Genomic DNA, 26,446 nt, shown 5'->3' with positions numbered 1-26,446 from the left:
CATTCGTCCACCACACTTTTCCACTGCCGAGTTTGTGCTCTGCGGTTATCGCACTGCTTCATATACAGTGAGTACATGAATGGGGGGGCTTAGAAATACGGTAGGGGAAAGGGTATGCTGGATGGTTCAGGCTGAATGAGCCGAGGGGGGGTTTAAAGAAAGGCGTTTTCTTCCCCTTTCTTTAGGAGAGAAGCAGTGTGTGGCTTTTATTTCAGAGATCCGCATCTCTCCGGAAATTCTCTGCTCTCGTTGTCTCGTCTCTCTACTCTACACTCCTGCTACTCCAGCACACCCACACCGTCAAGATGCACTTCGCCGCCGCGGCTGCCGCCCTCCTAACCCTCCTCCCCGCCGCCCTCTCCCACGGCATCATAACGCAGCCCCCCTCGCGCGCCATCGGCCCCGCCATAACCGCCGCCTGCGGCCAGCCCATCACGACTGCGATCCAGCAAGACAACACCTCGTACGTCGAACAACTCACCAAGCTCGCCGCGTCCTCCAGCTCGGGCTACAACGCTGCCGCCTGCAACCTCTATCTGTGCAAGGGCCTGCAGTTCGCGGACAACAGCGCGAACACGCAGACCTGGACCGCCGGGCAGGTCGTCCCGGTCAAGATCTGGCTGCGCATTCCGCACGAGGGGATTGCGAATGTGAGTATTGTGGATACGAAGAGTAATACGGTCGTGGGCGAGATGTTGAAGGTGTGGACGAAGGGGTATGCGCCCGGGAGGACGGAGGGCGATGTGCCCAAGGAGCAAAAGGAGTTTAGTGTCACCGTGCCGGCGGGGCTGGAGGAGAAGTGTGCTGTGGGTGGGGATTGTGTAAGTTGTTCCCTAGATCAGGGGCGCGGATGAAGAATTGGGTTGCTAATTGATGCGATTTAGGTTCTCCAGTGGTGGTGGCTGGGCACTGCGGCGAAGCAGACGTATGAGTCGTGCGTGGACTTTAAGATTGCGAAGCCGGCTGCTAGGGCGATGGCGTTTACGTCGTAAAGGTATCTGGAGTTGTTTTTGGGAGATTATGAGGCGGCTACTATGCGCGGAGGACGGGCGCTGTACTGCGAGAAACATCACTACCAAAAACTGCGATATTTCTCGAGCCCTTCTCTTCTGTTCTGTGATGTACCAATCGGTCAATACGGAGTACGGAATCTCGACCTGCCGTCTGACGATTGTTGATGTTGAGGGAGGGCCTTGTTCGTTGACCGCAGGAAGCGACGAAGTGTTTAATATGCGGAAGCGAATCAGAAGCGTGCCGAGCTGTACCCGTGCTGATTGCTTCATATAGTGCAATAAAGCCTCGCGTGGGTCGGAGAGTAGAGTTTCCCATGTGCGGGAGCCAGAATTCCAAATCATAGATAGATCTGCTGGGGGAAAGCTTAGTAGTGGGATGGGATGCGTGGGTGGGTGTAATAGCCCGGAAATAAGCACGTTCTTGAGGACACCTGCAAGGAAGGATATAGCCCGTACTCTGCAATACTGACTTGCTGACCGCTGCTAAGCCGCTGTTAACAGTAGCCAAGATACTCAGCGTCCTCCTCACCCATCCCCATCCCTCCTCCCTCCTCCCTCACTCCCAGCAATCCCCCATCCCACTCAAACCGAATCCGCATACATAGTCGTGACACTCGTATCCCCCCTCGCATCCTCATGATAATGCGCCCCGGCTCCATTCCCACTCGTATCCAGCTCATTGCATCTGCGCAGCTCGACCGGCTTCTCCAGCAGCTGATTCACCTCGGGGTCGAACGTCTTCCAGTAGGGGTTCTGTTTCTTGTGTGTCAGCTTAGCTATAGCTGTCCAACGAATAGGTGATGGGTGTTCTGTGGAGAGTCGGCGTTCCGCGGAATCGAATCGATCTTCGAAAGAATGACTTTTAAGAATCGAAAGGAAAGGTGCATGCTGAGACCTTAAAGGGACAGTTACGGTGCCGAGGGACGCGCTTTTGACCCGATTCCCACCCGCACCTCCCCCGAAACGACCTTTACATACCTCGACATGATACCTATGACTCTGCCTCACTTGTCAGCTTTCATCCTCTCCCCTCTCCCCTCTCCCCTCTTCCCTCTTCCCCCCTCTCCCATCTCCCCTCCCCTCTCAAACAAAACCCAAAAAATCACACTCACACTCTCATCCCGATACCTCTCCACAACCGTAAACCGCCTCCGATCCACCGCATCCTGCATAGGAATCCACGCCAGCGTCTCGCGATCTTTGCCAAACACAGCGCTAGCCTCGACGAGCTTGCTCTTCAGCTTATCAATCGCGTCGGGGGAGTCTTTGGCCGTGAGGTGCTGGATGATTGTGTAGACCATTTTCTTGGGGGGGTTCGTGTTGGGTGGACGGGGCGCTCTGGTTGGCGGTGAGGTTTCGTAGTCGAAAAGGTAGGATGTAGATTGCCGTTTCTTAATTGAGACGTACAAAGAAAGAACGTCAAAGCCGGGTTGGGGGTGTTGAGGTGCAACACTGCCCTTTGATCATCATTTCGGAACGGTGACGTATGATCGTCCCCGCCCACCAACTGCGCATCCGCACCCACCGGCGATCTCCCATCTCCTCTAGCCCAACCATGCTTCAGGACCCCATAACCACATCTAGCAAGAACCTCCTCCCGTCCTCCAATCAAGCCCTTTGCCTGTGGTAAAGCTTGCTTTTCACACACGATTCTGCAGGTTAGCCGGCCTTGCTTTTAGCGCCGATCGAAGAGAAGCACCGTGAGAGCTTATGAAGTAACAGCGGGAGGAATCTCATTAATCTACGTACTAATCGACAGAGTCCTTAAAAAGAAGAATACCTGAAGAATAAAATAAGAACATCCCTTTCTTTTGAGCAAAGAAAAAGCCGCGAACATCAACAGATGCGCAACGAGGCAAAAGCAACACTATACCCAACTCCGCCCCAAAGCAGCATCGCAATGAATATGTAAAAGCCCAGACAAACACCCACAAATGCCCACATTAGTGAAAGTCATCGGACAGACTGAAAGAGAAAAGAAATATTTTACAGACTAACAGAGCAAGCCTAAGCCCTGCTCAGCATCCTTAGCACCTCCTCCTTCTCCGTCGTCGGCAGCGTCGACAGGAGAGTCACAACTCCCTTCAGACCGCCCTCGCGATCCTTCCTCATCAGCTGCGCCACCTCCATGGCAATACCCTCGCGCTTGAGCAGCTCAACGCGCTCGTGCACGGTCTTCCTGTTCTCCTCGTACCACACCGCAACGCTCATGTCGTCCTGCTCGAACTTGGCAACGTTGGACCACGCCTTGAGCATGTCCAGGCCCTTGCGGCGCGTGATGGTGTCTGGCTTGGCATCCTCTGCAGCAGGAGCAGCGGCGGCTGCCATCTTCTTGAGAATGTACTCCTCGTTGAGTCTACGGCGCAAGCGCCAGTAGAAGAAGCGGCGGGCATTCTGCCAGCGCAGCGAGGATCGGATGACACCCTTGGCCTGCATGCGGCCGGAGCGGTCGTGCAGATCGGCAAACTGGAGCGCAATCTGGGTGTAGACGGGCAATAGCTGCTTCTCGCGTTCGGTCATCTCGGCCTTGATGCTCTGGAGCTGGTCTTTGGGCGTGGATGGGTCGTTCAGCTTGCGCTTGAGGGCGCCGTAAGTAGGGTCGAGGCGGGCCATGGTCTCGAGTTGGCGGTCCTTGCGGTATTTGATGCCGACGATGCCCTCCGGCTCAAGGACACCACCGCGCGAATCCTCATCGGCATACATTTCCATGAATTGCGGGTTGATGGTCGGATCGACGACGACCCAAGAGCCACCACGGAGCTCGCCGAGCGGAGGAATGTAGACGAAGATGGGCTGCTCGTATTTGACCAGAGCATCGACAATGTAGGAACCGTACTTGAGAACCTCGTTGTACATGTCGCGCTGACCACCGGAGAAACCACGCCAGTTGGCAAGGATCATCAGCGGCAGTTGCTCGCCGTTGTTGAAATCCTTGATGGCCTGAGCAGTCTTGAAGGCGGAGTTCGGGTACCACACCCCGCCGGCCTCCGACGTGACCTGTTCAATGGAGTCGGGGTTGGCGGGATCAGCAGGCGTGACGTTCTCGACCGAGCGGACTTCAACTCCAATGACGCCAACAGGAATGCCACCAAGACGAGCACGGCCTACGACGACAGTCTTCGCCCAGCCACCAAGGGCCTCCTCGAAGGAGCCTCGGTCAAAGAGACCAGACTGGAAGCCATCTTCGTCCTCCTTACCAGCGATGAGGTGCCGGACGTCGTAGGCGGACTTGCCAGGAGGATAGAAGGTGATGTCGCGGTCCCACTCATCGGCGGTCGGGGAGACGGGCACTGGGTTGCCCTTCTTGTCAGGCACGTAGGCCATCCACTTGACGATCTTAGAGACACCCTCAAAGTCGTCGTCGGCAGTCATGTGGGAGACACCATTCCTGTACATGATCTGGGTGCCGCCTAGCTGCAGGTTGGATGTGTAGACTTCGCGACCCAGCAGCTTGTTGATAGCCTGGGCACCTGTGAGGATGATCGGCTGGCCCTCGATCTGGATGGCACGCTGGCCGAGGCGGACGAGGTAGGCACCGATACCTAAGCACTGTTAGTTGTTGCGGGAAAAGTCTAGATAAGAATACATACCAACTGATCGGCAAGTGACCAACGTGATGGTGAAAATGTCCTCGTAAGCCCTTGATGTCTCACCGGCAATCAAACCAGAGCCGCGGAGAGACTCAACACCAAGACCGTCCTCAGCACCGATGACAGTGATGACCTTGTAGCGCTCTTCGCCATCAGCCTTGACCTTCTCGCAGATGACGTCCTGGCGCTTGCCGTCGACAAAGTGCTTGTACTTCTCAGGAGTCAGGTAGAGATAGTCGAAACCAGCGTCCGGCTTCGCAGGATCTTTCCAGGCGACAGAGAAGTGAGGGATGAGTTCCTCAGCAAGACCAATGCGAGCGCCAGAGTTAGCAGACAGATAGATTCGGGGAATGCCAAGCTTGCGAGCAAGCTCCGAGCATTTGTGGAAGAAGTTGTCTTCCTGGGGTCCGAAGCTACCAATCTTGTAGGTGATGTCGTTGGCGATGATGATGAAGCGGCGGCCGCGAGGATACTCAGGAGTCTTCGCAGTAACGATCCAACCAACCATGCCGATGATGTTCGATCCAGGGTCACGGTTGACCTCAGCCAGGTTGTCGTTGTCATCAAGGACCAACTCGTAGTACTCAATGCACTCTCCCTTGGGCGGCTGCTTCTCTCGGAGGTACGGGTGCTTGGCCACAGCCGCATGCCAGCTGTTCTCGGTAGCCTGGCGGAAAAGCTCGGGGAAGTCATACACGTATTGAGTACCCATAAGGTGAGCCTTGTACCTCTTCGGCTGCAGGGCACCCTTGGTCGGGTAGGGAGTCGAGACTGGCTGCAGGTGAAGAGAGCCAATCTTGGTGGTGCCACCGATGCTGTGGAAGACCCACTTGCTGGCCTTCTCAGACTTCCGCTCCGCATACATCTCAACGTTGATGACATATCCGGAAGTGTTGGTGATGATAACGCGCAGAGGATAAGGCATGCCGGTAGCCGGGTCGGTGACGATGATGCGAATCTCAGCACCAGTAACGCGGAGACGCCAGAGTCGTCGACCGAAGCGGTCCAAGAAGCCGCCGATAGCCTCTTCGACTTCTGACGGTGAGAGAGGGAAGACGTGGGAGAAGTTGATGAAGATGTGGTTCATGTCAGCCTGGGAGGTGCCAACAATCTCCAAAGCATCCAGAATGTCGGTCATCAACCTGTCGGTCTCAGAAACCATGTATTCCGCAGTAGGAATGTCCTCCCGCAGACGCCCAGATCGGACGACTGCTCTCAGGAAGTAGCGCTTGTCGCTCTCAGCGCCCTTGCCGACAGCTTCGTAAATGTGGATATTCCGATTTTCAGTGAAAACCGGCTTGATGTTGAACTTCGACAGACGCCCAAGTTCAAGCTGGAAGGCAAGAGCAGGCTCAACGTGACGGATGCTGTCGTCCTCGACATAGGTAGGACCGCGGAAGGTGTAATAGCCGGGGTAGGTTCCGTCCTTGTGGCCACAGATGAAAGTCAAACGGCGGATGCGGCGTGCATAAAGCTCGTCCTTGTAATCCTTGACGATAGGAAGGATGCGCTCAAGAATCTCGGAGTCGTCGAAGCTCTCAACATCGCGGACGGCAACGTTCAGCACACCAGTGAGCTCATCTGAGCTCTGGATGTTGAGGCCGTTGCCACTCGTAGGAGTGCGCTTCATGGTCAAACCATCCCTTAGGCTGATGCCACCCTTCTTCGCGGTGCCCACCATAGGGAAGATCTCCAAGGCCTTGCCAAGAGACTCATCAGCATCATCTAGATACTCTACCGGCACGACGACACCCTTCCTGGTGGGTTCTCCCTCGACCCTGGAGTTGAGGTAGGACATGTCGCTGATGGAGTGGATGCGCGGCGGGCGTTCAAAGCCGGGAGTTCCTGGTGTAGAAGGCTGCGAGGACTCTACAGGCAGGCCGAACTCCTGCTCGCCAACCTTGCGGAGGATGAAGTCCCAAGAAAGGATATAAGGTTGGTCTGCATCCGTGTGGTATTCGATATCCTTGAGCTGGTAGGCACGGTATGCGCGACGAGTGTACACTTCCAAGGCAGCAAGAGCAACCCACGGATCTTGGTGGACGAAGAACTGCGGCAGAACGTCGAACACGGTGTATCTAGAGTCAACAACTTCTTTGATGACGTCAAAGTTGGGCTCACGGTGGTCCCATCCGCTTTCGCCATATCGCGACTCAACGACAGCGGAGCGAAGGATGTGTTCCATCTGGGACGTGCGCTCCTCAAGAGAGGGCATGGCGCACTGGATCAGCACCTCACGTGCCTTGAGGGAGACCTTGGCAGTCTGCCTCGACTCCAGCTCAGTGATCTTCTTGAGAGCGCCCTTGAAGTACTTGGCAACGTTGCCAGCTCCGGGCTTGTTGGGGCGGTAGAGGTCAAGGATGGAAATGATGAGGTTGTTCTTGGAGTTGACCCTGGCATGCGAGAGGACTTGGTGGACAACGCTGGTGATGTTGTCTCGGTTCTCGTCACGAAGCTTGAGAACCACTTCCTCGTCTCGGCCAGCCCGGTTAGAGAAGAGATTCTCCACGCTCCAATACATCTCCAAGAGCTTGATCATGACGCCATATTCGTGCGCCTTGAGACCCTCTGAGTAACGGGAGATGACGTCTGTGAGTGGCGCCAGCGACGCCTTCAAGATCTCAGCGTCGGTTTTTGCAACGTTCTCGTCCAGGAATCGCTGGAAGGCCTTGTTGAGCTGTTTAGCAGGGAATTCCAGGTTGCGGCTGTGCGCACGGTCGACGACTTGGGAGAGGGTGGTGTCCAGTTTCTGCGGCATACGAGCGTGCAGAGCAGATGCTTGCGCATTCCACTCTCCATACGGAAGCTCAGAATCACGAAGAACCTCCACGAGCTCCTTGAGCGTGCTCTGCATGATGACCTGGTTGTCAAAACCCTGGAGAATGTGCTGGAGAATATTGAGGAGGTAAGCAAACCTCTGGGGAGGCTTATTGCCCATGACCTGTGGCGGGCCAAGGTCGGGAAGGAGGCCCAAGAAGGGCTGGGCGGACTTGACCTTGGTGGGGTCATCCAGAGCGAGTATACCAAGAATGTCACCAGCTTCAAGAGTGGCTCCCGGCTGCTTGATGAGGTTGACAACACCGTCTTCCTGCGCGATCAGGGGCATGTACATCTTCATGACCTCGACTTCGGCGAAAGCCTGGCCCTTTTTGATGTGGTCGCCGTTCTCTACGGTGAACTTGACGAGTTTACCGGGGGAGGGCGTCCTGAGCTGGGTGGGGTCATTCTCCTGCTCCAGGAGGCAGGTCTTGCCGTCGACGGAGAGACGAGTCGCGCCCACCTCCTCCTTCCAGTAAACGTTGTGAGATTTACCGCTCAGCAAAATCAAAAGACCGCCGTCAGCAAGCGCCCTAACGCCAACAGAGCACTTTGAGCCGTTGATGAAGAGGGTGAAGCTGTCAACGCTCGACCTCGTCGCTGTAAACTTGTAGCGGTAGCCTTCGTAGATGAAGTCGATGGGGAAAACGGTCTTGAGCACATCTTTGGAAGGCACCTGACCCTTCTCCAAGCTGGTCTTGTACTCGCTGATACAAGCCTCGCTTGCGACATGAGCCTTGGTGACGGCGCCGCAAATGACAGCGATCATGGGGTCAGGGCGCTCAGCAGTCAGCTTCTTCGAGATGAGCTCGTCTAGCCAGCCGGTGGTGATGGTGTTGTCCTCGAAAGCGGGCGTTTCAAGCAGCTTGATGAGGTATTCGACCGTCGTTCGGAAGTCACCGCGGATGCTCAATTCCTTGAGCGCGACAACCATGTGTTTCCGTGATGCTTGTCGATTCTCGCCGTACGCGAAAATGTGGCCGAACTGCGAGTCGGAAAAGCTGTGGATACCACCAGCGGTACCGACGGAGAAGTAACCCCAGACGTTGGAGCTACTCCTGAAGTTCAGATCGTGCATAGTACCGCCAGAGGGCTTAAAGCCCTCATCCGGATCTTCCGAGGTGATACGGCAGGCCGTGCAGTGGCCCTTAGGAGTTGGCCGTCGCTGGTTCTGTGCGCTGCCCTCCTTGGAGAAGTCGAAATCGATTTGAGTGGCAGTGTGAGGATCAGCGCCATACAGCAACCGAATATCTCGGATTCTGTGCAGCGGGAGACCCATGGCGATCTGGAGCTGAGCAGCTGGCAGGTTGACACCGGTCACCATCTCAGTGGTAGGGTGCTCGACCTGGAGACGGGGGTTCAGTTCCAGGAAGTAGAACTTGTCGTCGGCGTGCGAGTAGAGGTACTCAACCGTACCGGCAGATACGTAGCCGACGAGCCTGCCGAGCGAGACGGCAGCCTTCTCCATCTCGTGGAACGTCTTCGGCGTAGCGACCGTTACGGGCGCCTCCTCGATAATCTTCTGGTGTCGTCGCTGCACGGAACAGTCACGACCGAAGAGAGAGATGTTGTTGCCGTACTGGTCAGCGAGCAGCTGCACCTCCAAATGTCGTGCGCTTCCGGCCAGCTTCATGATGAAGATGGGCGAGCCAGGAATTTCCGACGCAGCCGCCTTGTACAGCTGCACGAAGTCTTCCTCGCGGTCGACCTTTCGGATACCCTTGCCGCCACCACCCTCGGATGCCTTCACCATGACCGGGAAGCCGATCTTCTTGGCCACCTCAAGACCCTCTTCAGGCGACTTTGTGCAGCCCTTGTCGTAGATGTGGTCCTCGACGGTCACGATGCCATTGTTGTCGACCTTGACCTGGTCGACGCCCTCTCCCGACCACGGGATGCAGGGCACCTTTGCGTGCTGTGCGACGATTGTGGAGGAAATCTTGTCACCAAGCGAGCGCATAGCGGACCCCGGGGGACCGATGAAGACGATCTTCTTCGGCGAGGCGGCGAGCGATTCGGGCAGTTTGGGGTTCTCGGAGGCGTGGCCCCTGGGTAGGTGTCAGCAAAAGTCACCAGAGCTCAATGAAGGCCAAAACGTACCATCCTGCCCACACGGCGTGGACGTTCATACGCTCCGCAACATCGACAATGAGCTCGACATTGGCGTAGTTGTTGTTGTTGGTACCTCCGGGCACCTGAATGCTGCGTTAGCAACTGCCTCCGCTCACCGCACATCTTCCAAGCGTACGCACCTCAACATACTGGTCCGCCATGCGGATGTACTCAGCGTTCGCCTGGAGATCCTCGGGCGTGGCCATGACGGTGAACTGGATCGCCCGCTCGTCGCCAAACGTCTCGTATGCCCATTTCCGCACCGAGCGGATCTCTTTGACCGCTGCAATACCGTTGTTCGCGATGAGCACCTGCAGAGCACGGTAACGTCAGCACTCGCCCCTCACGCATCGCCGAAACCGCTCAATAAGGGTGGAACTGGGTTTCTTACACTTGTGATGACGGTGTGGCCATCGTGGGCGGCCACAAAATCCTTCACCTTGCCCGGCGCTGCTGTGTTAAGATGGTTGCCGCCGATGAAGTGCGGCGCCAGGTTGTGCTTCGCGGCCCACGAGCTCGGGGCGCCGTTGGCCGTGCCATTGGCGCCGTTCTTGGAAGCTCCGGCCATTCTGTCTGTCGGAAGTCCCATGCACGGAGTGTGGTGGAGGAGAGAGGGCGGGCGGGCGGCGGTGAATTTTCTAACAAGGGCGCTCTGGGCGGCGTATCCTGCGGTTCGGGTGTGCCAGAATGACGATGGCTGACCGCAATAAGCACCAATTGCACTCTGGGGCGCGCGAGATTCCAGAAGCTGCCGGTGGGAGTCGCCGGAGCAGATATATTAGTAGTGGGAAGCGTGCTATGGGCCGTCGGGCAGCGCTGGGGGCCTCAGTGCCTGCGCATCCAAAAAGTTTATTGATGAGTTGCAGCAGCAACAAAGAGCGCAGGTAGGAGAAAGGTAGGGGCGGGGAAGGCGCGCAGGGTATCGCGGCGGGTATATGGGAAAGTGGGAGCAGACGGGGGCCCAGAAACGAGGGCGCGGGCAGAAGTATGTATTAAAATTTGTGGTTGCGGCGGACACCCCAAGCTCATCCCGAGCTGTTGAGCTGAGGCCGGGCTTGAGCATCGCCAACGATGCCGAACCGGGCTAAGCATGCCCCCAAAATTGCCCCTGCCATCGCCGAAGCCTCCGTGCGCCCACCGCCGCCGCTCAGGAACCGATATTGATGCCATCGGAACCCGAGAGGCGCGGTCCAGCAAGAGCCTCTCTTTCTCTCCCATATCAAGCGCGCAGAGCGTCGCACGCCGCGGGGCCTCGTCTGGGGTGCAGCGCTGGGTGCCTGGCCGCCCGTCTGGAGCACCTTGCGAGCGTTGAGGTGTCATGAGGCGTGGGAGGGAATGTTGAGAGCATTCCGCATTAGTCTGCCCTTGCGAGGGCCAACACGAATATCTTCGGGTTGAGGGCGCCGCTGATGCGCTCAACCGCAAACCAGCAGTTCATCGACGATAAAGTCCCGCTAGCTGCTCTCTGTCCATCGCTCTGCGGATCGCCTAGATACACCTTGGATACCTAGACTGCACCTCAGCCATCCCCAAGGCCGACCGCGCTGTGACCTCCCTCACACACCGGCGGCCTCCCCCTCCGCAGCCCCGAGTCTTCGCTCTGCGATCAATAATAAGCCAGCGCGCGCCAAAACGTACGTCTTGATGCTTACCACAGACGTCTGAAGTCTTCCAGGAGCCACTCGGGTCTCCACTCAGCGCCTTCGGAGTCCGTCTCCAACTCCCCCATCCCGCCCAATCAGCAGGCCCGCCCGCCAGACCTGCGTCTGCCCGTCATCCAGCAGGCACCGCAGCATGACGCCTAAAATAATTTCCATCCCAGCGCCGTGCCAGCCTCGGCTGTGTCTGCGCTCCGGTTTCTCAATTTCCTCATCAGGCGGTGGGTGCCATTGACTCTGCCGTCGCGTGCCCGTCTTACGCATCAATGAACAGACCTGCGCCAAAGAATTGTCTAGTATGGTAACTCCATGGTGAAGCGCACTCTCGATTCCGAGGGCATTCCGATTTCCAGGATCGCGGTCCGAGCCATCGCTCAGTGGTGTGCCCTCTGTCGTCAGAATCGTACGATTTCCGATGGCTCCAGATGCAACACCACGCGCCCGTGCACTACTGGCGTTATCCACATTTCCCGAAAAAGCTACCTTCCCGCGTGGCAGGACGGGGCCGACAGATCACTTTCTGCATGTAAATGCGAGGGAAATAAGGACTGCAGATGTGGAAATGCCCGGAATGTAAATCGCTTTCTCCTGAATCAAATTTCCTCTAGCTTCTACGTCACTGCTTTCGGGTATCTCTTGCTTTGAACAAATGAAATGATTGAGTATGTGACTGAGATAAGAATGGCTACCTCAAGTGTTTCGCAAGGCGAACATCCGCCGTCTGCTCCTCCTATGTGCAATGTCATCCAGGATGCCCGAGCGGGAGCAAATTCTACGGGGAGGATCCACAATGCTGGCGATTGTCATCAAGCCCTGATCGACCTGACGGTTGCCCCAACTCCAAGCCCATGCTAAAGACCGTAAGGTATAAGGCCCGTCGAATCATATACCAAGAAGAAATGCGTATTCACATGCAGGAACCCGCCCCAATCACCCTCTGCCGGGCCGCTCAGAAACTCTCCTGTACCTCACTCATCTTGCGCGGCCGTGCAGGTGGACCCATGTCGCCTTCTAGGCCTGAGCTTGTCCTCCGCCCCGCGCTCTGCCGCCGAGGGATTCCGCTCGGTGTGGGGATGCCAGACTTGTCCAATGTCATCCGCCGAGCCACTGGAGTGACAGAGCTGCTACCGTCACTGTGGGTGTCCGCCTCTGCGTCCCGCAAGTTGCTCGACAGGGATATAGAATGGGAGTGACTGTATCCGCCGGACTGTCCGCTCATGGAGCTCCGCGGGCGTGGGAGCCGCCCTTCCACTCCGCTGATTGAAGATGTCGAGTAGTGGCCCAATGGCGTCCGCACGCTGCTCCTGCTGCCTGGTCTTTGCAGCCCGGACTGAGACGTCACTGAGGCTCGACTGCTGGGCCGGCTGCTGCTGGGTTCCCGCGAGCCGCCCGCTATACCGAAAGAGAGCCGGCTGACACCAGAATCGCCTATGCCGCTCATAGAAGAGGCTACCGACGCCTGGGATGCTCGTTTTCTGTTGCTTCTGACGGTCACGGTGTTCGGTATATGATGCCCAAGAGCGCTTCCGTTTCGGGGACTCGCACGCGGCGGGGTGTTTGTCGGAGCCGGGAGTTTCGATCTTGCAGAATATACTCGTTCCTCTAGCTTCTGCATCTTGCCAATCAGCCCTCGAATCTGGTACAGAGAGCCAGACCTCGGCAGACCACCCGCAGGAGCATTTCCTCCCACACTCGGCCTGGGACCCCTTTGCGCTGGAGCAGTTGTCCGAATTGAAGGCGTGGCACGACTACTAGTTGTACTTGCTGCCTTGGCCGACATGGGAATGCTTGGCCCCCTTGAGTGCCGCGGCGGCCTCGACTGGTAAAAGCCTGGACGAGGTGTGGTAGAGGGGTCAAGCGCGATCGAGCTTTTCCGAGAAGGCATGGGTGTGGAAGGTACGCGCTTCGCGGTGACGGAGGCTTCCGATAAAGGCGGGGATGGCGGCGTCGCATCTGGATGCACTGTGTCGGACTTCGAGTGGGGTGGGGTGGACGCGGTCGTGGGTGATGAGAGGGTTGTGGCGGAGGTGGACGCTTCTGAGACTGGTGAGCGAGGCCGCAAAGAATCACCTGCGAGCAGATTTGAGGTCTTGCGTTGATGATGCCTCTCGATCGTCTCTTCTGCGATGCGCAGCTTCTCCTGCACAATTTCGGCCTCGATCCTGAGATCGGACAGCTCGTCTCGCAGTCGCTGGTTCTCTATCCTCAGCGCCTCTCGTTCCTGTTCGCCGATCTTGATCTCCTCGTCGAGCATCACCGTGCGCTCGATGGCCACGTTGTATTTGGATTCTAGGTCTTCCAGCGACGAAGTTGTGTTGCGCGCCTGGCGCTCGAAGTCGTCGTTCTGCACTTCGATGTCCCGCAGCTTAAGCTGTAGTGTCCGCTGGGAGTCGCGCAGGGTTGTGATTTCCTTCTGCAGCGTATTCTGCGCATTATTGGCTTCGGTCTTGCTCTGCTTGTATTTTGTCTGTGGATATAGGTCAGCGTCCAGCCGGTGGGATGGCACAAAGCGGCTCCAGAGCAGCACGTCTCGCGGAAAGAAGAGGCACATACCTTCCATTCGTCAACCTCAAATCCAAGCCCTTCCACTTTCTCCTGCAGTTTGCGCTCCCGCTTCTCGCTCTCATCTATGTCCCTTTCCAGCTCCGCCTCCAGCTCCTTGCTCGAGGCCTGGAATTCCTGCAGCTCGACCTCGAGCGTCTCGTACTGGGACTTGTAGTAGGCCAGCTCTTCCTCCATGCTGCTCCATCCGCCGCTCGGAGGGGAAGAGGGTGTGTCGTCTGCCATGGCGGCGGGGCGGGGGCTGCGACGTGAGCCACTGCAGGAGTCAGGAGAAGGCGCGGCGGTCGCAGTGCGGGGTGCGGGCGGTCAAGGACGAAATAATACAGGTCGCTGGTGAGAGAGGCTACAGCCCGCGCGCGTGGTGCGCTCTCTGGCGGTGTGCGGCGCTGCGGTATGGTGCCTGGTGCCTTCTGCCTTCTTCCGTCCACGGTCGCTGTTTCACTTCCGGAGCATGCGGTGTGTTGACAGCAATCATGCGCCGGCTGCTCCTATTCTGCCGGGCGCCTCTCTCTCGTGGTTAGGTCCCCGTAACAATGCGGGTGCTGTCCCTGTGCTGGTTAGTAGTTAGTACTCGCACAATTTTCTGCGGGGGTGCGGTGGTGTCAAGGTCGTGGTGTTGTTATGCCCCAGCCCTCCACATTTGGGTGGCTGAAGGCGGTTGGCCCGGTTTCGGGAAAGCGCGCTAAACCCGACGTGTGACAACCAGCACCCCCATACATGACACGCGCATGCTGCGAACACCTATACAATGGAAACATATATGCTCTGCAATTTTCACGTTAATTATGACATGTATTGCTCCTCTAGCTCAAGCTGCACAGACTGGGCTCAACAAAGCCACTGTGGCGAACACGACCTGAAACATCCGAGGAGACGCGTCCGCGTTCATCCAATTTGCCATAACGAGTAACTATATACGCCGGCATATATGTACAGTGGAAGCATTAAGAACCCGGTTCACATACAATTTACACGTTGTTGCCTTTTGGGTCGCCACCGCTCGATACTCAATCCACGACCATACCCCGCTTCGACTGGTTGACCTCAGTCCCCGTCCACGTCCTTTACCTGCTTCGACGCATAACTTGCCGCCTCCCTACCCCTCCTAAAGAGCTCCCCAGCCTGTTGCGATCCGTTCGCCATCGCCTCTGCACCTCTCGCATATGCATCCCCGAGCTGATCCTTCCCCTGCTCATACGCATTCTTTGCCTGTTCAGACGCCATGCTCGCCAGCTCTTCCCGGCTCGGATACTTCTTCAATGCCTTCAGGATGAGGTAGTACAAGTTGATGACGAGAGTGTGGATCCGGTCTTTCATAAGCATCGTGATGCCGTGCGAGAAGAAGCCCTTCAGTACTTCGGCGCCTAGCCCATCGTACAGACCCTGCAGTCCTTCCGTCTTCGCGATGCGAAGAATGGTGCTGAAGACGGTTCGTTGCCTTGCTTGCGCAACCTTTGCCTTGATCACATCCTCCGTTTTCTCGGTCTCTGGCGCGGGAGCCGTGGGTTGAGATGGCTTCTGCGAGGAGACCTGCGCTCGCGTCTTTGCGAGTGAGAAGGGGTATGTGACGGTCGATGCCAGCGCCTTGCTTATTGCAGCCAGCAGGAACGTAATTCGGGCTCCTGGATCAGACCGCCGATCGCGAGGTACTAGTACCCGTAGAAGGACCTTATGGAGCAGGAATGTGATGGCCGGATTCAAGGTGAGGATCAAGCTCGCAGAATAGCCCGACCAGAAGCCTTGCAGTCCCTTCTCATGCCGGATCTGGAGCGCAATATCCTTTGCGCTGAGGTCTGGGGAGGTCGAAGACGTTGGGTCTCTGGATGCGACCATGGCTGCCGTCTGTTTCCTTGTCACGACGTTCTGTATCGGCGTCGTCCAGAATTTCGAGAAAGCGCCCGCTATCACACCTACGCTGATTTCTTCCAGCATTGACAGCTTACTCGAGCCCAGGGATATCTGTCGCTTTTGCCTGACGTAGTTATATGCGAAGAAGAACAGAAAGCTGTCCGCGACCCCTTTCAACGTCTCTGGGAGCACCCCGCTGTAGAATGCCTTGATGCCTCCTTCCTCTTTGTATATCTTCTCTACCGCATCACGGATGCCCTTATAATCTGCATCTTTGTCGTCGGGGTGGATCTGTCTCTGTACTTGCAGGCGGGTTATGACAAGGTCAAGAGGGTACGTGAGGAGCTTCGAGATGGCCGTTCCAGCTGCGCCGGAGGTTGCATGGCCGAGAGCTGGAAGTGCGGGTCCGGCTACGTCTCTGCGCGCCTCTACCTCGTTGGTGATATGGTAGAGGGTGAATGCATCCTATCCAAATATCAGCAAAGCTCTCGAAATGGCGGCGCGAAGCTTACAAGTTGCGAAATGTAGACGTATGTCATTGCGCCTGTTTTGCGATTCAGTCGCGAGCCCGTCTCAAAAAGCTCAGTGAGCTACTACAGAAAGAAAAGAGAAAGGGCATTTCATAGTGGTGATGTAGGAAAACGCGGGGTTTGTGTTGAAGACGGATCCGCTCTGTGGCACCTGCACAGACGTCATCTAACGCTCAGAGCACGTGAAAGCATCCACGCCAACGCCTCATGCAGTTACTTACTGATGAGCTGAAATTGTGACATACTCCATCGCTTTGGAAGCCTTCGGAGCTAGCATTCTAACTCATTTGGGACTTTCATGCGGATGGATGAGGTTTGCGACTGTGGAGATCACCAGCCTCCTCGATTTCTACGGCGGGCCTGTTCTTCCATTCGGCAACTTCTCCTCACTTTATTTTATCTTCCGCATTACCGGTAGTAGACATCATAGGCACAACCTCGGGCGCATCTCTGTGCTGCGGCGCTTCGAATTCCTCCTTTTGCTCTCCCCACATCTTCCCCGCGTCTTATGATGTCCGGAGAAATTTCGACAACACTGGTTGCCTGTTTCGGCGCCTGCTAAGTATCTGAACACTCCCTAGCTACGGCTACGGGAACCCTGATCGGTACGTCTAATGCGCTCATCTCTTATTTTTGCTCTGTCAAGTTCATGAGTCGTAAAGGCGAGAAGGACCGATCCATGAGGCCGTAGATATATAAGTATCTCTCCCAGAACTGCCCAATAATAAACGAAGCACATATTCTTATCGCCATGTTGTTCTCGTTCTGTATCATCACAGCTCTGCTTTCCTTATTCATTGCCCCCAGCGACGGCCAGGCCGGCCAATGCCGGCCATGGACAGTCGACAAAAAGAACCGCATCTTCGTCCTGACCGACATCGCCAACGAGCCCGATGACACCATGTCTATGGTCCGACTACTAACCCACTCCGACCTGTACCATGTGGAGGCCTTAGTGGCCATTACCTCGTTCTGGCTGCCCAATGTCACTCGACCGGATCAGATCCACACGCTTGTCGATGCGTACGGTGAAGTCAGGGGCAATCTCCAATCACACAGCAACTCCTCGTTTCCAACGACGGAGTACCTGAAGGCCAGGATAGCGAGTGGCCCGCCTGTCTACGGTTCTCAAGCGATCAGCGAGCTGGAAGCGGGCGGGAACCTTACGTCCGGCGCACAAATGCTGGTAGAGACTGTCGACGCGAGTAGCGATCCTTTGTACGTCCAGATCTGGGGTGGTTCCAACACGCTTGCCACCGCGTTGTGGTACGTGAATCGCACTCGCTCTGCCGACGAGCTCAGCAGTTTCGTGTCTAAGCTCCGCGTCTATTCGATTTCCGATCAAGACGACACGGGCCCTTGGATCAGACAACGGTTCCCGGATATGCGATTTATAGCAAGCAGAGATGGCTTCAATCAGTATGAAACATCCGCATGGCGAGGGATCAGCGGGTCCGTCGACGCAGGAGGTCCCGACGATACGATCGTTCACAACGCGTGGCTGCACGAGAACATCCAACTCGGGCCGCTTGGGAAACATTATCCAGATATCGCGTTTATCATGGAAGGCGATTCTCCCTCGCTGATGTACAACTTTCAAAATGGCCTCGGCAACCCTGAGTACCCAAGCTGGGGCAGCTGGGGAGGGCGCTATGTGGAAAATCCTCTACACAGCACCTCGCAGTTCGCCGACGCAGTCGATGTCGTCGTGGGGCTTAACAACGAGACGTACACCTCGAATCACGCCACCATATGGCGATGGCGTGATGCTTTTCAGAACGAGTTCGCCGCGCGCATTCAGTGGACGCTCGCTCCAAACTCCCGAGCTTCAAACGCAACGCATCCTCCCATCGTCGTCGTAAACGGATCCTGCGGCTCTTCCCACCTTGAATACAGCGTGAAAGTCGGCGACACGATCACCCTCGACGCTTCGCCGTCGTACTCTCCGGACTCCAATGCGGACCTCAGCTTCACCTGGTTCCAGTATCTCGAACCGTCTTCATATCGGGTCACCAACAACGTGCCTGCTCTGAATTTCACGTATCCCGGGGGTTCGGGTGGACGCATAGCGCAGTTCGAGATTCCGGAGCCGGAATCTGGGTATTGTGTGGATCCGCAGAGTGTCTCTGGCGGCGGTGTTTACAGCGAGGCGATGAAGTGTACGACGTTGCATGTCGTTGTTAGGGTGAAGGATATGAACGCGAAGTATCCCATTGAAAGGTACAGGAGGGTACTGTTGCATATGCAACCCTACAGTGGAGTGTGATGTTCTTAGCCTAAATACAATCTTCCCTTCGTGCATGAGCACAGAAAGAATAGTAAATACCATATCGCGCTCACGCAAGCGGCGTAGCCTGCTATCTAGGGAACCTATCCGTGGAGTATTAGCTCAAGTTCAACACATTCCTCTACTCTCACTATTATCTATTGTCGTAATTTGTCGTTTTTCATCTGAACGCGAACATGATTTCTTGGACGGGCTGCGAGAGTACCATGGCAGCCTTATATCCGCGCAAGAGAGCTGCTTCCGAGGCGCCGGCTGATGCGGCTGAGAATGCCAGGAAGGTGAAGGCCTTGAACCAAGATGCTTTAGACGCATCTCTGACGAACGCCGCTCGGGCAGTCCATGGATCAATTCGACGAGGCTGTCGAGCGGGCCGACGGCGATAGCAGCAAGAATTCTCTGCTCTGGCAAGATGACGCGAGCGATTCTGATGATAGAGCGGCGACGGCGAAGGAGAAGCGGGAGCGGATCGAGAGAGCAGTTGATGAGGAGTTTGAATGCTGGTGGGGATGGTGGGTTTGGTGATGAGCATGATGATTAATGGTGGAGGTTGAGGCGCATGATTGATCGGGGCCTGGAATTGGGTAGGCGCTAACTTTCCTTTTCGTGTAGTATGCGTGTTTTAGAGTATTCGGGAGGAGAGAGCACGGCGTTCTTTCCAAGGTAGCAGGGTGGTTCCCGGGGGCCGATCTCGAAAGGCGTTGGTATGTACCGTTTCTTGAAGGCTGGAGTCTACCAACCTCAACAGACGTTGTTCCATCGGATGTGGGAAGGCCCTGAATGCATATTCCGCCTTGGATTCTTCAGCGCTCCTGGCTTCCACTGGTGGATTGTATTCTCCTCGAGACCGGATTTGGAAACACATTGGAGCCTTGGGAAGTAAACTGGGCGTCTGCGAATTCCGCTCCAGATGCACGAATTCTTAGGAAGGCTGTTGTTGCTCCTTGTACGGGCACTACTTGCCTACCATTAGGCGAGCACGAGGCTCTAAGCGGAAGACTCTCTTCGACGTTCTCTGTGGTCAGTACGGGCATTGTTATAGGTGCCGCAAGGCTGAATTTCTTCAAGCCTGCGAAAAGCGCCAAGTCATCGTCAAATCATCTCAACTAGTAGACAGGATCGAACAGCTACAGTTTGCTCACCGATCAGGCCACTTGCACCATCTCGAAAGAAAGCGTGCATATGCGAAGCATGAATGGGGTATAGGCGCTGGGGCGGAGTATCGGGCTGTGCAGCCGAGCCCAACGCCTCGCAGCCCTGTCGCTTTTCTTCTCGAGAACAGCGCCGTAGTTCCTGAACCAACTCTCTACTTGCATGTTCGAGGAGATATAGCCTTCATTGTCCACTTTCATGCGTTATATTCGTCCCTTCCACGTCCGCAATCCCTCGAATCGGCCTCCCAACGCGTTAGCGTAGCGACAACGAGCCTTGAATCCTACCCCGCGAATCAGCCTTGCGAATCTCCAAGGATCCATTCTACGTATTTGGAAAGACACAAGAGATGTTGTCTGGGTTAGAGGAGCCAGATTGGGTTCGTTTTGGGGTGGAGATTATGCCTATATCAGCCACGAATGCAAAAGTAAGGTCTAGGAGGCGATCCGCCATCCCCGAACCTGATCAAGTCCGTGGAGAACGGTATTACAATGAGGGGAAATACAAAGACGCGGAACGTCTCTTCCGACGGGTAGCGGGGACACGAAAGAAAGAGCGCGGCAGACTCCATGAAGCAACTCTGTACACTCAGCACTGGCTAGCGTGCAGCCTTTTCGGGAAGAAGTCTTATGAAGAAGCTGAAGAGCTAGCACGAGTGCTGGCTCAAAACAGAGAAGATACGTTTGGCAAAGAAGATAAGGGCGCTCGTAGAGTAAGAGCCCTCCTGGCGTACTCGCTATTCATGCAGGGGAAGTATACAGAGGTAAAATCTGGATGGGGGAAAGTTGTTCGGCGGCACTCTAGGGTACTTGGGAAGACACATGAAGAGACTCTCAGCGGCAAGATCTTGCTGGGAGCGACACTTAGGGGGCTGGAGGAGTTCCAGGAAGCAGAAATTGTTCTACGAGAGGTGAAGGAAGAAAGTGAAAACGCTTTCGGAAAGCAGAGCGTCTACGCGAAGAGGAGCAATTTCCAGTTAGGCTTAGTGTTATTAGATCGAGAGCAATGGCAAGAAGCAGAAGCGATATTCCGAGAACTTGCCATCGACGTAGGGGGAGGGAGCCGGACCGGGCTTGAACTTTTCAACGGCCTTGCAAGGTCTCTCCTGGGCCAACGAAATTACGGAGAGGCAGAGGAGATCTTCCGAGAACTAGTGGGGTTTTGGGATAAGTGGCACAATGATCGTTCTTGGTCGGACCATAACAAACTATGGCTAGCTGACGCACTCTGGGCGCAACGTCGGTACAAAGAAGCAAAATCACTCTGCCGCGAAGTCCTAGAGCAGGACATGGAAGAAACCTACCACAATCCCTACGATAAGGGAGAAGCGATGGCCGAGAACAGAGCGCGGGCCGATAAACTCCTGCAAAGAGTCCTAGAGGGGGAGAGAATTTCAAACATTACACTTAAGCCATCTTCCCTTGTCGGAGGTCCGGACGCCGCCACTCAAATTATAGAAGGCAGATTACGAAGTCTGTGCCTCGAAGCAGAAGATGCGGGCACCTACACCGACGCCCAGATACTCGAGGTATCTTCTCTCCTGGAGCGCTTCAACATGCACTGGAGCTCGACCCCTAGAACATACATCATCCTTTGGAAACTTGGCCTGCTAAACCTTATCGACGACGTGATTGATACTGGGTTCTCGGACTTCCACCTCCCCGTCACTGAAAGGGGCCTGCCGTCCTTCATCGCCCCGAATGATCGGCGTAGATTTGTGGCTACGCAAGGTCTCGTCCTGACACAGTCTATGGACCTTGAGAAAGGCAAGAACAGCGACCATTGCCGTTTTGAAGAGCAGACACTGGTCCCTTTTGAAAGACTAGCACTGTTGGGGAGAGGCGGCGACGGGGAAGTAGATAAAGTGCTGAGTCGTAACACCGCGAGGGTGTATGCTCGCAAAATAATCCCCCGAAGGAAGGTATTCAGGAAGAAAAAGGATGTGGAAGAGATAATCCGATTTGAGGAAGAGATCCGGATATTAAAACGTCTGAGTCACCATCATGTGGTGCAATTCGTTGGCAGCTATACGGACCCAAAGTTCCTAGGCCTCATCATGACGCCAGTAGCGGAAATGGATCTCTCAAAGTATCTCTCAGAAGCTAATTCATCCAAATACTCAGAACTCCGAACCTTCTTCGGTTGTCTCGCTCACGGCCTCGAGTACCTACACTATCAAAACGTACGGCACAAAGACATCAAGCCCCAGAACATACTTGTGCACCAGGGGCGCATTCTCTTCACGGACTTTGGACTCTCTTTCGATTTCACCGACGCCACCGGCAGTACGACCGTAAGCATGGTGAATGGCATGACACCACGGTATTGCGCCCCCGAGGTAGCTGAAAGAGATCCCAGGAACACATCCTCAGATATTTGGAGCTTGGGCTCGGTATTCCTTGACATGGTGGTTGCCCTTAAGGGTCGTACGATCCGGGCCATGGAAGAGTACCTCCTACAGAGTGGGACTCAATACCCTTACGTCCGCATGAACCGTCCGGCCTTCCTGATGTACCTTACAGACCTCAGAGGGGATGGGGATGTGGACGATAATATCGCCACTGAATGGATCGAGAAGATGCTCGATCCAACGCCCTCCGCCCGTCCGACTGCAGCGTCGCTGGTGGGAAGTATTGAAGACTGTCCAAAGTTCTACGGCGTATGTTGCGCCGCTTGGGAAGACGAAGGATCGATTATCGGTTGATTGCGTGGGGTAGGGATGCAGAAGAACATTTGCTTGCCCCTTTCGAAACACGGATCCCAAAGTTGGTAGGGATAAGATATTATGATATCCGGAATTTTCCTTGGATTGCGGAGACGTTGGGGTCGCGGCGGAACTATGAGCAGTGTTTGATAGATTTGGGGAGCATTTTTCATCTAAACCCTTCTGGATATCCATATCCTGCGGAACAACCGAGAATGATGATGCCATAGGGGTCTTTCTGATTTATTACAACCAGACTTGGGATGGAAGAGAGCCCGTTTTCTGTAGACTAGAGGATATAATGGCCGTGCTCATTGCGGAGGTTCCTTCGCGCGAAACGCAATGGCATGGATGCGCGTAGAGACAATGTAGCTGGATTTCGTTCTTCCTATTGATTCTCGGACTATGGCTTTCACATTCCTGCTCGCGACCAACCCCGGTAGCTTCCTCCCCTTCTGTGCTGTATCTTACGCCCCTATCCTGTAGTACGTTTCTGTCGTCTTCGGAAGATTACTTATGTAATCGTCTGTTTCCAATTGAGATGAGCTATCTTTGAATGGCAGGGCAAGTTGGGTTGGGGGGGCCTGAAATTGCATTGTGCTTATGGCATCTTTCAATTGAGGAGTGATATTATCCGTTGGCTGCGCACCATTCCTGAGTAGCTGGATCACGGCGTTGTGTGAGCGCCGTGCAACTGGACCAGGCTTGCGCAATCGATTCGTGGCGTAGTCCAGTAATCTCATAGTCGATTTCAGTGAACGGGCTGTAAGTTCCGGTGGACTCTTCCCGTTTCGGGAACGGTCAAACATCTTAGCGGCGTAATCCAGTGCGGTGAAGCCCTTGCAGTCCCGATGGTCTACGTTTGCGGCCTTATCCAGGGCTAGCTCGATCAGTTCCGGAAGAGCGCTCTTAGCCGCGAAGTGAAGCATCGTACTACCACCTCGCGAGCGAGCGTCTAGGTTGACTCCCCAGGGTATTAGCATGCGAACGGTCGCAACTATAGACTCTTCGGCGACCAGATCCTTTATTGCTTGATTAAGGTACCTCATAAGTGGCGTTCGACCTAAGCAATCATACTTGTTGATATCATTTCGATACTCGGGGTTGTTGAGATACAGAAGAATGCGTTGGTGCGCCAAACAATTGCTCTCAAGGACTGTGTGGAGAGCTGTTTCTCCAGTCTCGAGCTCGCTTGCAAGTGCTCTGGACATGACACGGCTGGACGGACCTTGCCTGAATCGAGGCCGAAAGCGCGATATTGTGGCTTCACTGAGTTCTCCGAAGCGGGGATGGACGGCGATGTAGTCGATCAGGAAGCATCCAGAAGAGTCTCGCAGTTGTGATAGAGCACGGATTCTATGGTCCCACTCTAGACTGTTCGACATGATCAGAGTCAACCATTCAAGGTTGAACTCAGGCGAGGCGCATAGGAATGATAGAAAATGTCGACCCTCATGGTCAACCTGATCGAAATTGAAGCGTTCCTGCTCTAGGTGGCGAACGAGACAGTCGAATTTTGATGAATGTGGCCCCCTTTGGATCCAGGTATAGGGAGAGGAAGGGAATTTCGACTGCCACGGGGAAGCGTAACACGTGCAACTCACGTCTTGGAATCCGGCAGGATCAAGGTAGAATAGGAATGTCTGCCCATCTGGGTTGGTCGAGTTGATTGTGTTGTAACATGCTCTGCATAGGAGGGCCATGATTACGTCCGCAGGGGCCCCTGACATAGCAGCAAAGAACATGATATTGCTCTTGCAGTCTTGCAGGCAGTCGAGCTGGAGGTTCCTTGCGAAGGTTGATGCCGGAGTTCCCGAGACGATCACGTCCTTGATAAGCCGATGGGTGCAATCCACGTTCTGGGAACAGCACGTGTCAATTACCTCGGTATTGACGTTCTCCATCTTATTCCTTTGGGTCTTCAAGGCCCGCCTGACCCTTGCCGAAAAATCAAATAGGTCGGGTTGCTTCTCCGGAATTGAATCTGTGTAGAAGGAAAGCTCACTTCCCGTTGTGAGACTGCTCATCGATAATCTCATGCGTAAAAGGCTCCACATCTCAGACGCCATGGACGAGCTGTAACTGTCTCGTCGCAATAGAGCTCTTATCTTCGACTTTGAAGTACTGCCGGACATGAATGACTGGCGGTCTCTATCTTCGTGACACAGGATCTTGTTTTCGGTTGCTGATCGTTGATCGTAGTTTGGTGGAGTAGCTATGGCCTTGGAGCCGGACCTATAGCACGATAAGTCGCCCCGTGTGCTGTTTTCTGTGGCGTTCGCATGGCTTAGGATGCTTTTACCCTTCCAAGCATCATCTGCGGGGGTGGTTTCCAGGCTCTGGCCTTCAGGAAGCGTGGCGAGGCATTGCGATGGAGTTTTCGGGCGTGATCTTATATAGATGTTTGGCTGTGCGGCGGCGGGTTGGGGTAATGTCCGTTTCTCCGTGAGGCCCTTCAGTCTCAGTGACTTTAGGAAAGTAATCCGCTTCCGCGCTTGCAATTTGTCTCGTGGGCAATCTCGATGGTAGTGTTTGGTGAGAGTGTCGACCAGTATCTGCTGCGCTCGACGAACCCTAGAGAGCATTTAGCTAACCTTACTTTTAGCGAAGAGAAACATCACACTTACTTTGCATTGAACGTGCCTTCGTTGAGAATGTTGAGAATCGCTACTGTTGTATCAAGCCGCAAGCCGCATAGTCGGAGAAGCACGAGTCTTTTCCGCCACGAGCTCGACCAAGCTTGTGGCCGACCTCTGCCCCTCTTCGACCCTGCATCTTGGATGAATCTTCGTTTCTCTACTCTATAATGAGAAGGCATTTCGAAGTGATGGTGATCGTGAAGCAATCGCACGTTGATATTCGGAGAAAAGGGCAGCCCACCGGGGGTCGTCGTCACCCCGCCAAGCCAAGAATACGAGGGCTGGCACTGGACATGCTAGGCCCATAAGCACAGCGCAATAAATCCGACGAGCGTATTGGGTCCTTTTATTGCGGTGGCGTTTCATACCCGCAAGGCTGAAGCAGGTGGCGCTGGGGAGGGCCTGCTGACCACGCACGCTAGATATGCATGGTCGTTAGCACCAGAGGCGAAATAAATAACAACCTATTGACAGAGAAAAGCTAGCCCCACGAGCCTCCAGGAGGACATGAATACTTAGGCTGCGGGTGGCTTTAACTCGAAAGATGTTCCTGAAATCCTTTCACCGGAAAGGGGCTTATCGCAACATGGAAACGCAAAAATCAAAAGTATGAAGTATACAACGCAAAAAATGGTGGGAGCGAAAAAGGTGCATTAAAAGGTCCAAGTCGTCATGGACCTACTCACATCAGTGCATCTCAAAACCCACGCTCTCCAACTATGGCGACCAACTCTGGTATGTACCTCGATGAGGCACGATCAGCAGGCTGACACCACCTCAGACTCACGACCAATGGCAGCCGCCTCCCTGACGTCCAACATAATGCAAGCCGTCCTCCAGTTGATCATCCTAGTGATGTTCTACTGCAACCGCCGTCGATACGCCGGGAGTCAGGAGCGAGGTATGGCGACCGTTCTATCCATTTGTGATTGGGATGCTAAACAGAGCAGAGGTTGCTGCGGGCTGATGGCGTCGAGGTGGATCCGGTACAGACGTGGAGTTTGCGCGAGAAGACTCAATTGGATGGGATATGCCCTTCTTCTGGTGTGTTGTTCCTAGGTAGGACCCGAAAGCTCAAAGCACCCGTGGGCGAAATTAGGGTCTGTTCTACGCTAGGCTGTATCCGATCTAGCTTGCTTTTCTTGAGAGAACGATCCATCCATCCATCTGCTAGAACAACTTGCTTGCATCTACAGGACGGACTTAGATTGTATACCCCTTTGCCACAAGTTTCCACAGCCTTCTCATGAGCTTCCGACTCCCCACCTGGGCGCCCTCTTGCTGTCGGCCTCCAACAAGCGATGACGTCACCCCTCTCAACCGTCACAACCCTCAAAAGTTCCCCCTCCCACAAAAGTCCAGACCTTCAGCCTGCAGCGGGCCTCCCGTTCCACCGCCTCCAAACCGTTGTCGCAGGGTCCGAAACACCCGTCAAGCCTCCCTCATGACATCAGTGGCTCCGCGGCTGTGCGTCTCAGCTGAGGCGCTCACCCACAACACCAAGCCCCACACTCGCGATACCTGCAAGGGCGGCGGT

General features: G+C 55.1%; 9 protein-coding genes across 9 annotated transcripts; 4 read left to right on the top strand and 5 right to left on the bottom strand.

The window, feature by feature from the left end:
• Nucleotides 1-305: 305 nt before the first annotated feature.
• Nucleotides 306-992, top strand: BU26DRAFT_420923 (uncharacterized protein; the record flags this gene model as incomplete). Its single annotated transcript, XM_033823383.1, has 2 exons — nucleotides 306-821; nucleotides 885-992. 2 exons carry the CDS (start codon nucleotides 306-308, stop codon nucleotides 990-992), a joined length of 624 nt encoding a protein of 207 aa, XP_033686619.1.
• A 600-nt stretch (nucleotides 993-1,592) lies between these two features.
• On the bottom strand, nucleotides 1,593-2,442 carry BU26DRAFT_602157 (uncharacterized protein; the record flags this gene model as incomplete). The annotated part of the gene is made up of 3 exons (XM_033835325.1): nucleotides 2,126-2,442; nucleotides 1,992-2,012; nucleotides 1,593-1,766 (listed from the first exon to the last, which is right to left on the bottom strand). The coding sequence occupies exons 1-3, from the start codon at nucleotides 2,312-2,314 to the stop codon at nucleotides 1,596-1,598; spliced, it is 381 nt and encodes a 126-aa protein (XP_033686618.1). The 5' UTR covers nucleotides 2,315-2,442.
• Nucleotides 2,443-2,793: 351 nt separating this feature from the next.
• BU26DRAFT_516405 (uncharacterized protein) lies at nucleotides 2,794-10,530 on the bottom strand. Its single transcript, XM_033828323.1, has 5 exons — nucleotides 9,924-10,530; nucleotides 9,673-9,843; nucleotides 9,521-9,615; nucleotides 4,604-9,468; nucleotides 2,794-4,555 (listed from the first exon to the last, which is right to left on the bottom strand). Exons 1-5 carry the CDS (start codon nucleotides 10,098-10,100, stop codon nucleotides 3,021-3,023), a joined length of 6,843 nt encoding a protein of 2,280 aa, XP_033686617.1. The 5' UTR covers nucleotides 10,101-10,530; the 3' UTR covers nucleotides 2,794-3,020.
• Nucleotides 10,531-11,987: 1,457 nt separating this feature from the next.
• BU26DRAFT_240386 (uncharacterized protein) lies at nucleotides 11,988-14,010 on the bottom strand. Its single transcript, XM_033821002.1, has one exon. The coding sequence runs from the start codon at nucleotides 13,748-13,750 to the stop codon at nucleotides 12,140-12,142; it is 1,611 nt and encodes a 536-aa protein (XP_033686616.1). The 5' UTR covers nucleotides 13,751-14,010; the 3' UTR covers nucleotides 11,988-12,139.
• Nucleotides 14,011-14,617: 607 nt separating this feature from the next.
• On the bottom strand, nucleotides 14,618-16,431 carry BU26DRAFT_451422 (mitochondrial carrier). Its single transcript, XM_033824766.1, has 3 exons — nucleotides 16,352-16,431; nucleotides 16,113-16,281; nucleotides 14,618-16,065 (listed from the first exon to the last, which is right to left on the bottom strand). The coding sequence occupies exons 2-3, from the start codon at nucleotides 16,137-16,139 to the stop codon at nucleotides 14,797-14,799; spliced, it is 1,296 nt and encodes a 431-aa protein (XP_033686615.1). The 5' UTR covers nucleotides 16,140-16,281; nucleotides 16,352-16,431; the 3' UTR covers nucleotides 14,618-14,796.
• A 450-nt stretch (nucleotides 16,432-16,881) lies between these two features.
• Nucleotides 16,882-18,396, top strand: BU26DRAFT_602153 (DUF1593-domain-containing protein; the record flags this gene model as incomplete). The annotated part of the gene is made up of 1 exon (XM_033835324.1): nucleotides 16,882-18,396. One exon carries the CDS (start codon nucleotides 16,882-16,884, stop codon nucleotides 18,394-18,396), a length of 1,515 nt encoding a protein of 504 aa, XP_033686614.1.
• Nucleotides 18,397-19,698: 1,302 nt separating this feature from the next.
• Nucleotides 19,699-22,665, top strand: BU26DRAFT_516402 (kinase-like protein). The gene has a single exon (XM_033828322.1). The coding sequence runs from the start codon at nucleotides 19,916-19,918 to the stop codon at nucleotides 22,268-22,270; it is 2,355 nt and encodes a 784-aa protein (XP_033686613.1). The 5' UTR covers nucleotides 19,699-19,915; the 3' UTR covers nucleotides 22,271-22,665.
• Nucleotides 22,504-25,334, bottom strand: BU26DRAFT_240239 (ankyrin). Its single transcript, XM_033821001.1, has 2 exons — nucleotides 24,898-25,334; nucleotides 22,504-24,844 (listed from the first exon to the last, which is right to left on the bottom strand). Exons 1-2 carry the CDS (start codon nucleotides 25,086-25,088, stop codon nucleotides 22,738-22,740), a joined length of 2,298 nt encoding a protein of 765 aa, XP_033686612.1. The 5' UTR covers nucleotides 25,089-25,334; the 3' UTR covers nucleotides 22,504-22,737.
• A 294-nt stretch (nucleotides 25,335-25,628) lies between these two features.
• BU26DRAFT_561421 (uncharacterized protein) lies at nucleotides 25,629-25,876 on the top strand (the record flags this gene model as incomplete). The annotated part of the gene is made up of 3 exons (XM_033832906.1): nucleotides 25,629-25,644; nucleotides 25,691-25,810; nucleotides 25,860-25,876. The coding sequence occupies 3 exons, from the start codon at nucleotides 25,629-25,631 to the stop codon at nucleotides 25,874-25,876; spliced, it is 153 nt and encodes a 50-aa protein (XP_033686611.1).
• Between the last annotated feature and the right edge of the window lie 570 nt (nucleotides 25,877-26,446).

Source organism: Trematosphaeria pertusa, assembly GCF_010094035.1.
Source record: "Trematosphaeria pertusa strain CBS 122368 unplaced genomic scaffold BU26scaffold_4, whole genome shotgun sequence".
In the NCBI taxonomy this organism is placed as follows: domain Eukaryota; kingdom Fungi; phylum Ascomycota; class Dothideomycetes; order Pleosporales; family Trematosphaeriaceae; genus Trematosphaeria; species Trematosphaeria pertusa.
This window is presented reverse-complemented; position numbering and strand designations above follow the sequence as displayed.

What these genes read in the sequence shown, in the direction of transcription:
- BU26DRAFT_516405 (XM_033828323.1), bottom strand. Translation starts at nt 10,100, where the DNA reads ATGGCCGGAGCTTCCAAGAACGGCGCCAATGGCACGGCCAACGGCGCC. An exon ending in GCCACACCGTCATCACAAGT is followed by an intron (nt 9,844 to 9,923) that starts GTAAGAAACCCA and finishes CGTGCTCTGCAG; the next exon opens with GTGCTCATCGCGAACAACGG. An exon ending in TGGCGGACCAGTATGTTGAG is followed by an intron (nt 9,616 to 9,672) that starts GTGCGTACGCTT and finishes CGCAGCATTCAG; the next exon opens with GTGCCCGGAGGTACCAACAA.
- BU26DRAFT_240386 (XM_033821002.1), bottom strand. Translation starts at nt 13,750, where the DNA reads ATGGAAGGTATGTGCCTCTTCTTTCCGCGAGACGTGCTGCTCTGGAGC.
- BU26DRAFT_451422 (XM_033824766.1), bottom strand. Translation starts at nt 16,139, where the DNA reads ATGACATACGTCTACATTTCGCAACTT. An exon ending in ACGTCTACATTTCGCAACTT is followed by an intron (nt 16,066 to 16,112) that starts GTAAGCTTCGCG and finishes ATATTTGGATAG; the next exon opens with GATGCATTCACCCTCTACCA.
- BU26DRAFT_516402 (XM_033828322.1), top strand. Translation starts at nt 19,916, where the DNA reads ATGTTGTCTGGGTTAGAGGAGCCAGATTGGGTTCGTTTTGGGGTGGAG.
- BU26DRAFT_240239 (XM_033821001.1), bottom strand. Translation starts at nt 25,088, where the DNA reads ATGCCTTCTCATTATAGAGTAGAGAAACGAAGATTCATCCAAGATGCA. An exon ending in GAAGGCACGTTCAATGCAAA is followed by an intron (nt 24,845 to 24,897) that starts GTAAGTGTGATG and finishes AATGCTCTCTAG; the next exon opens with GGTTCGTCGAGCGCAGCAGA.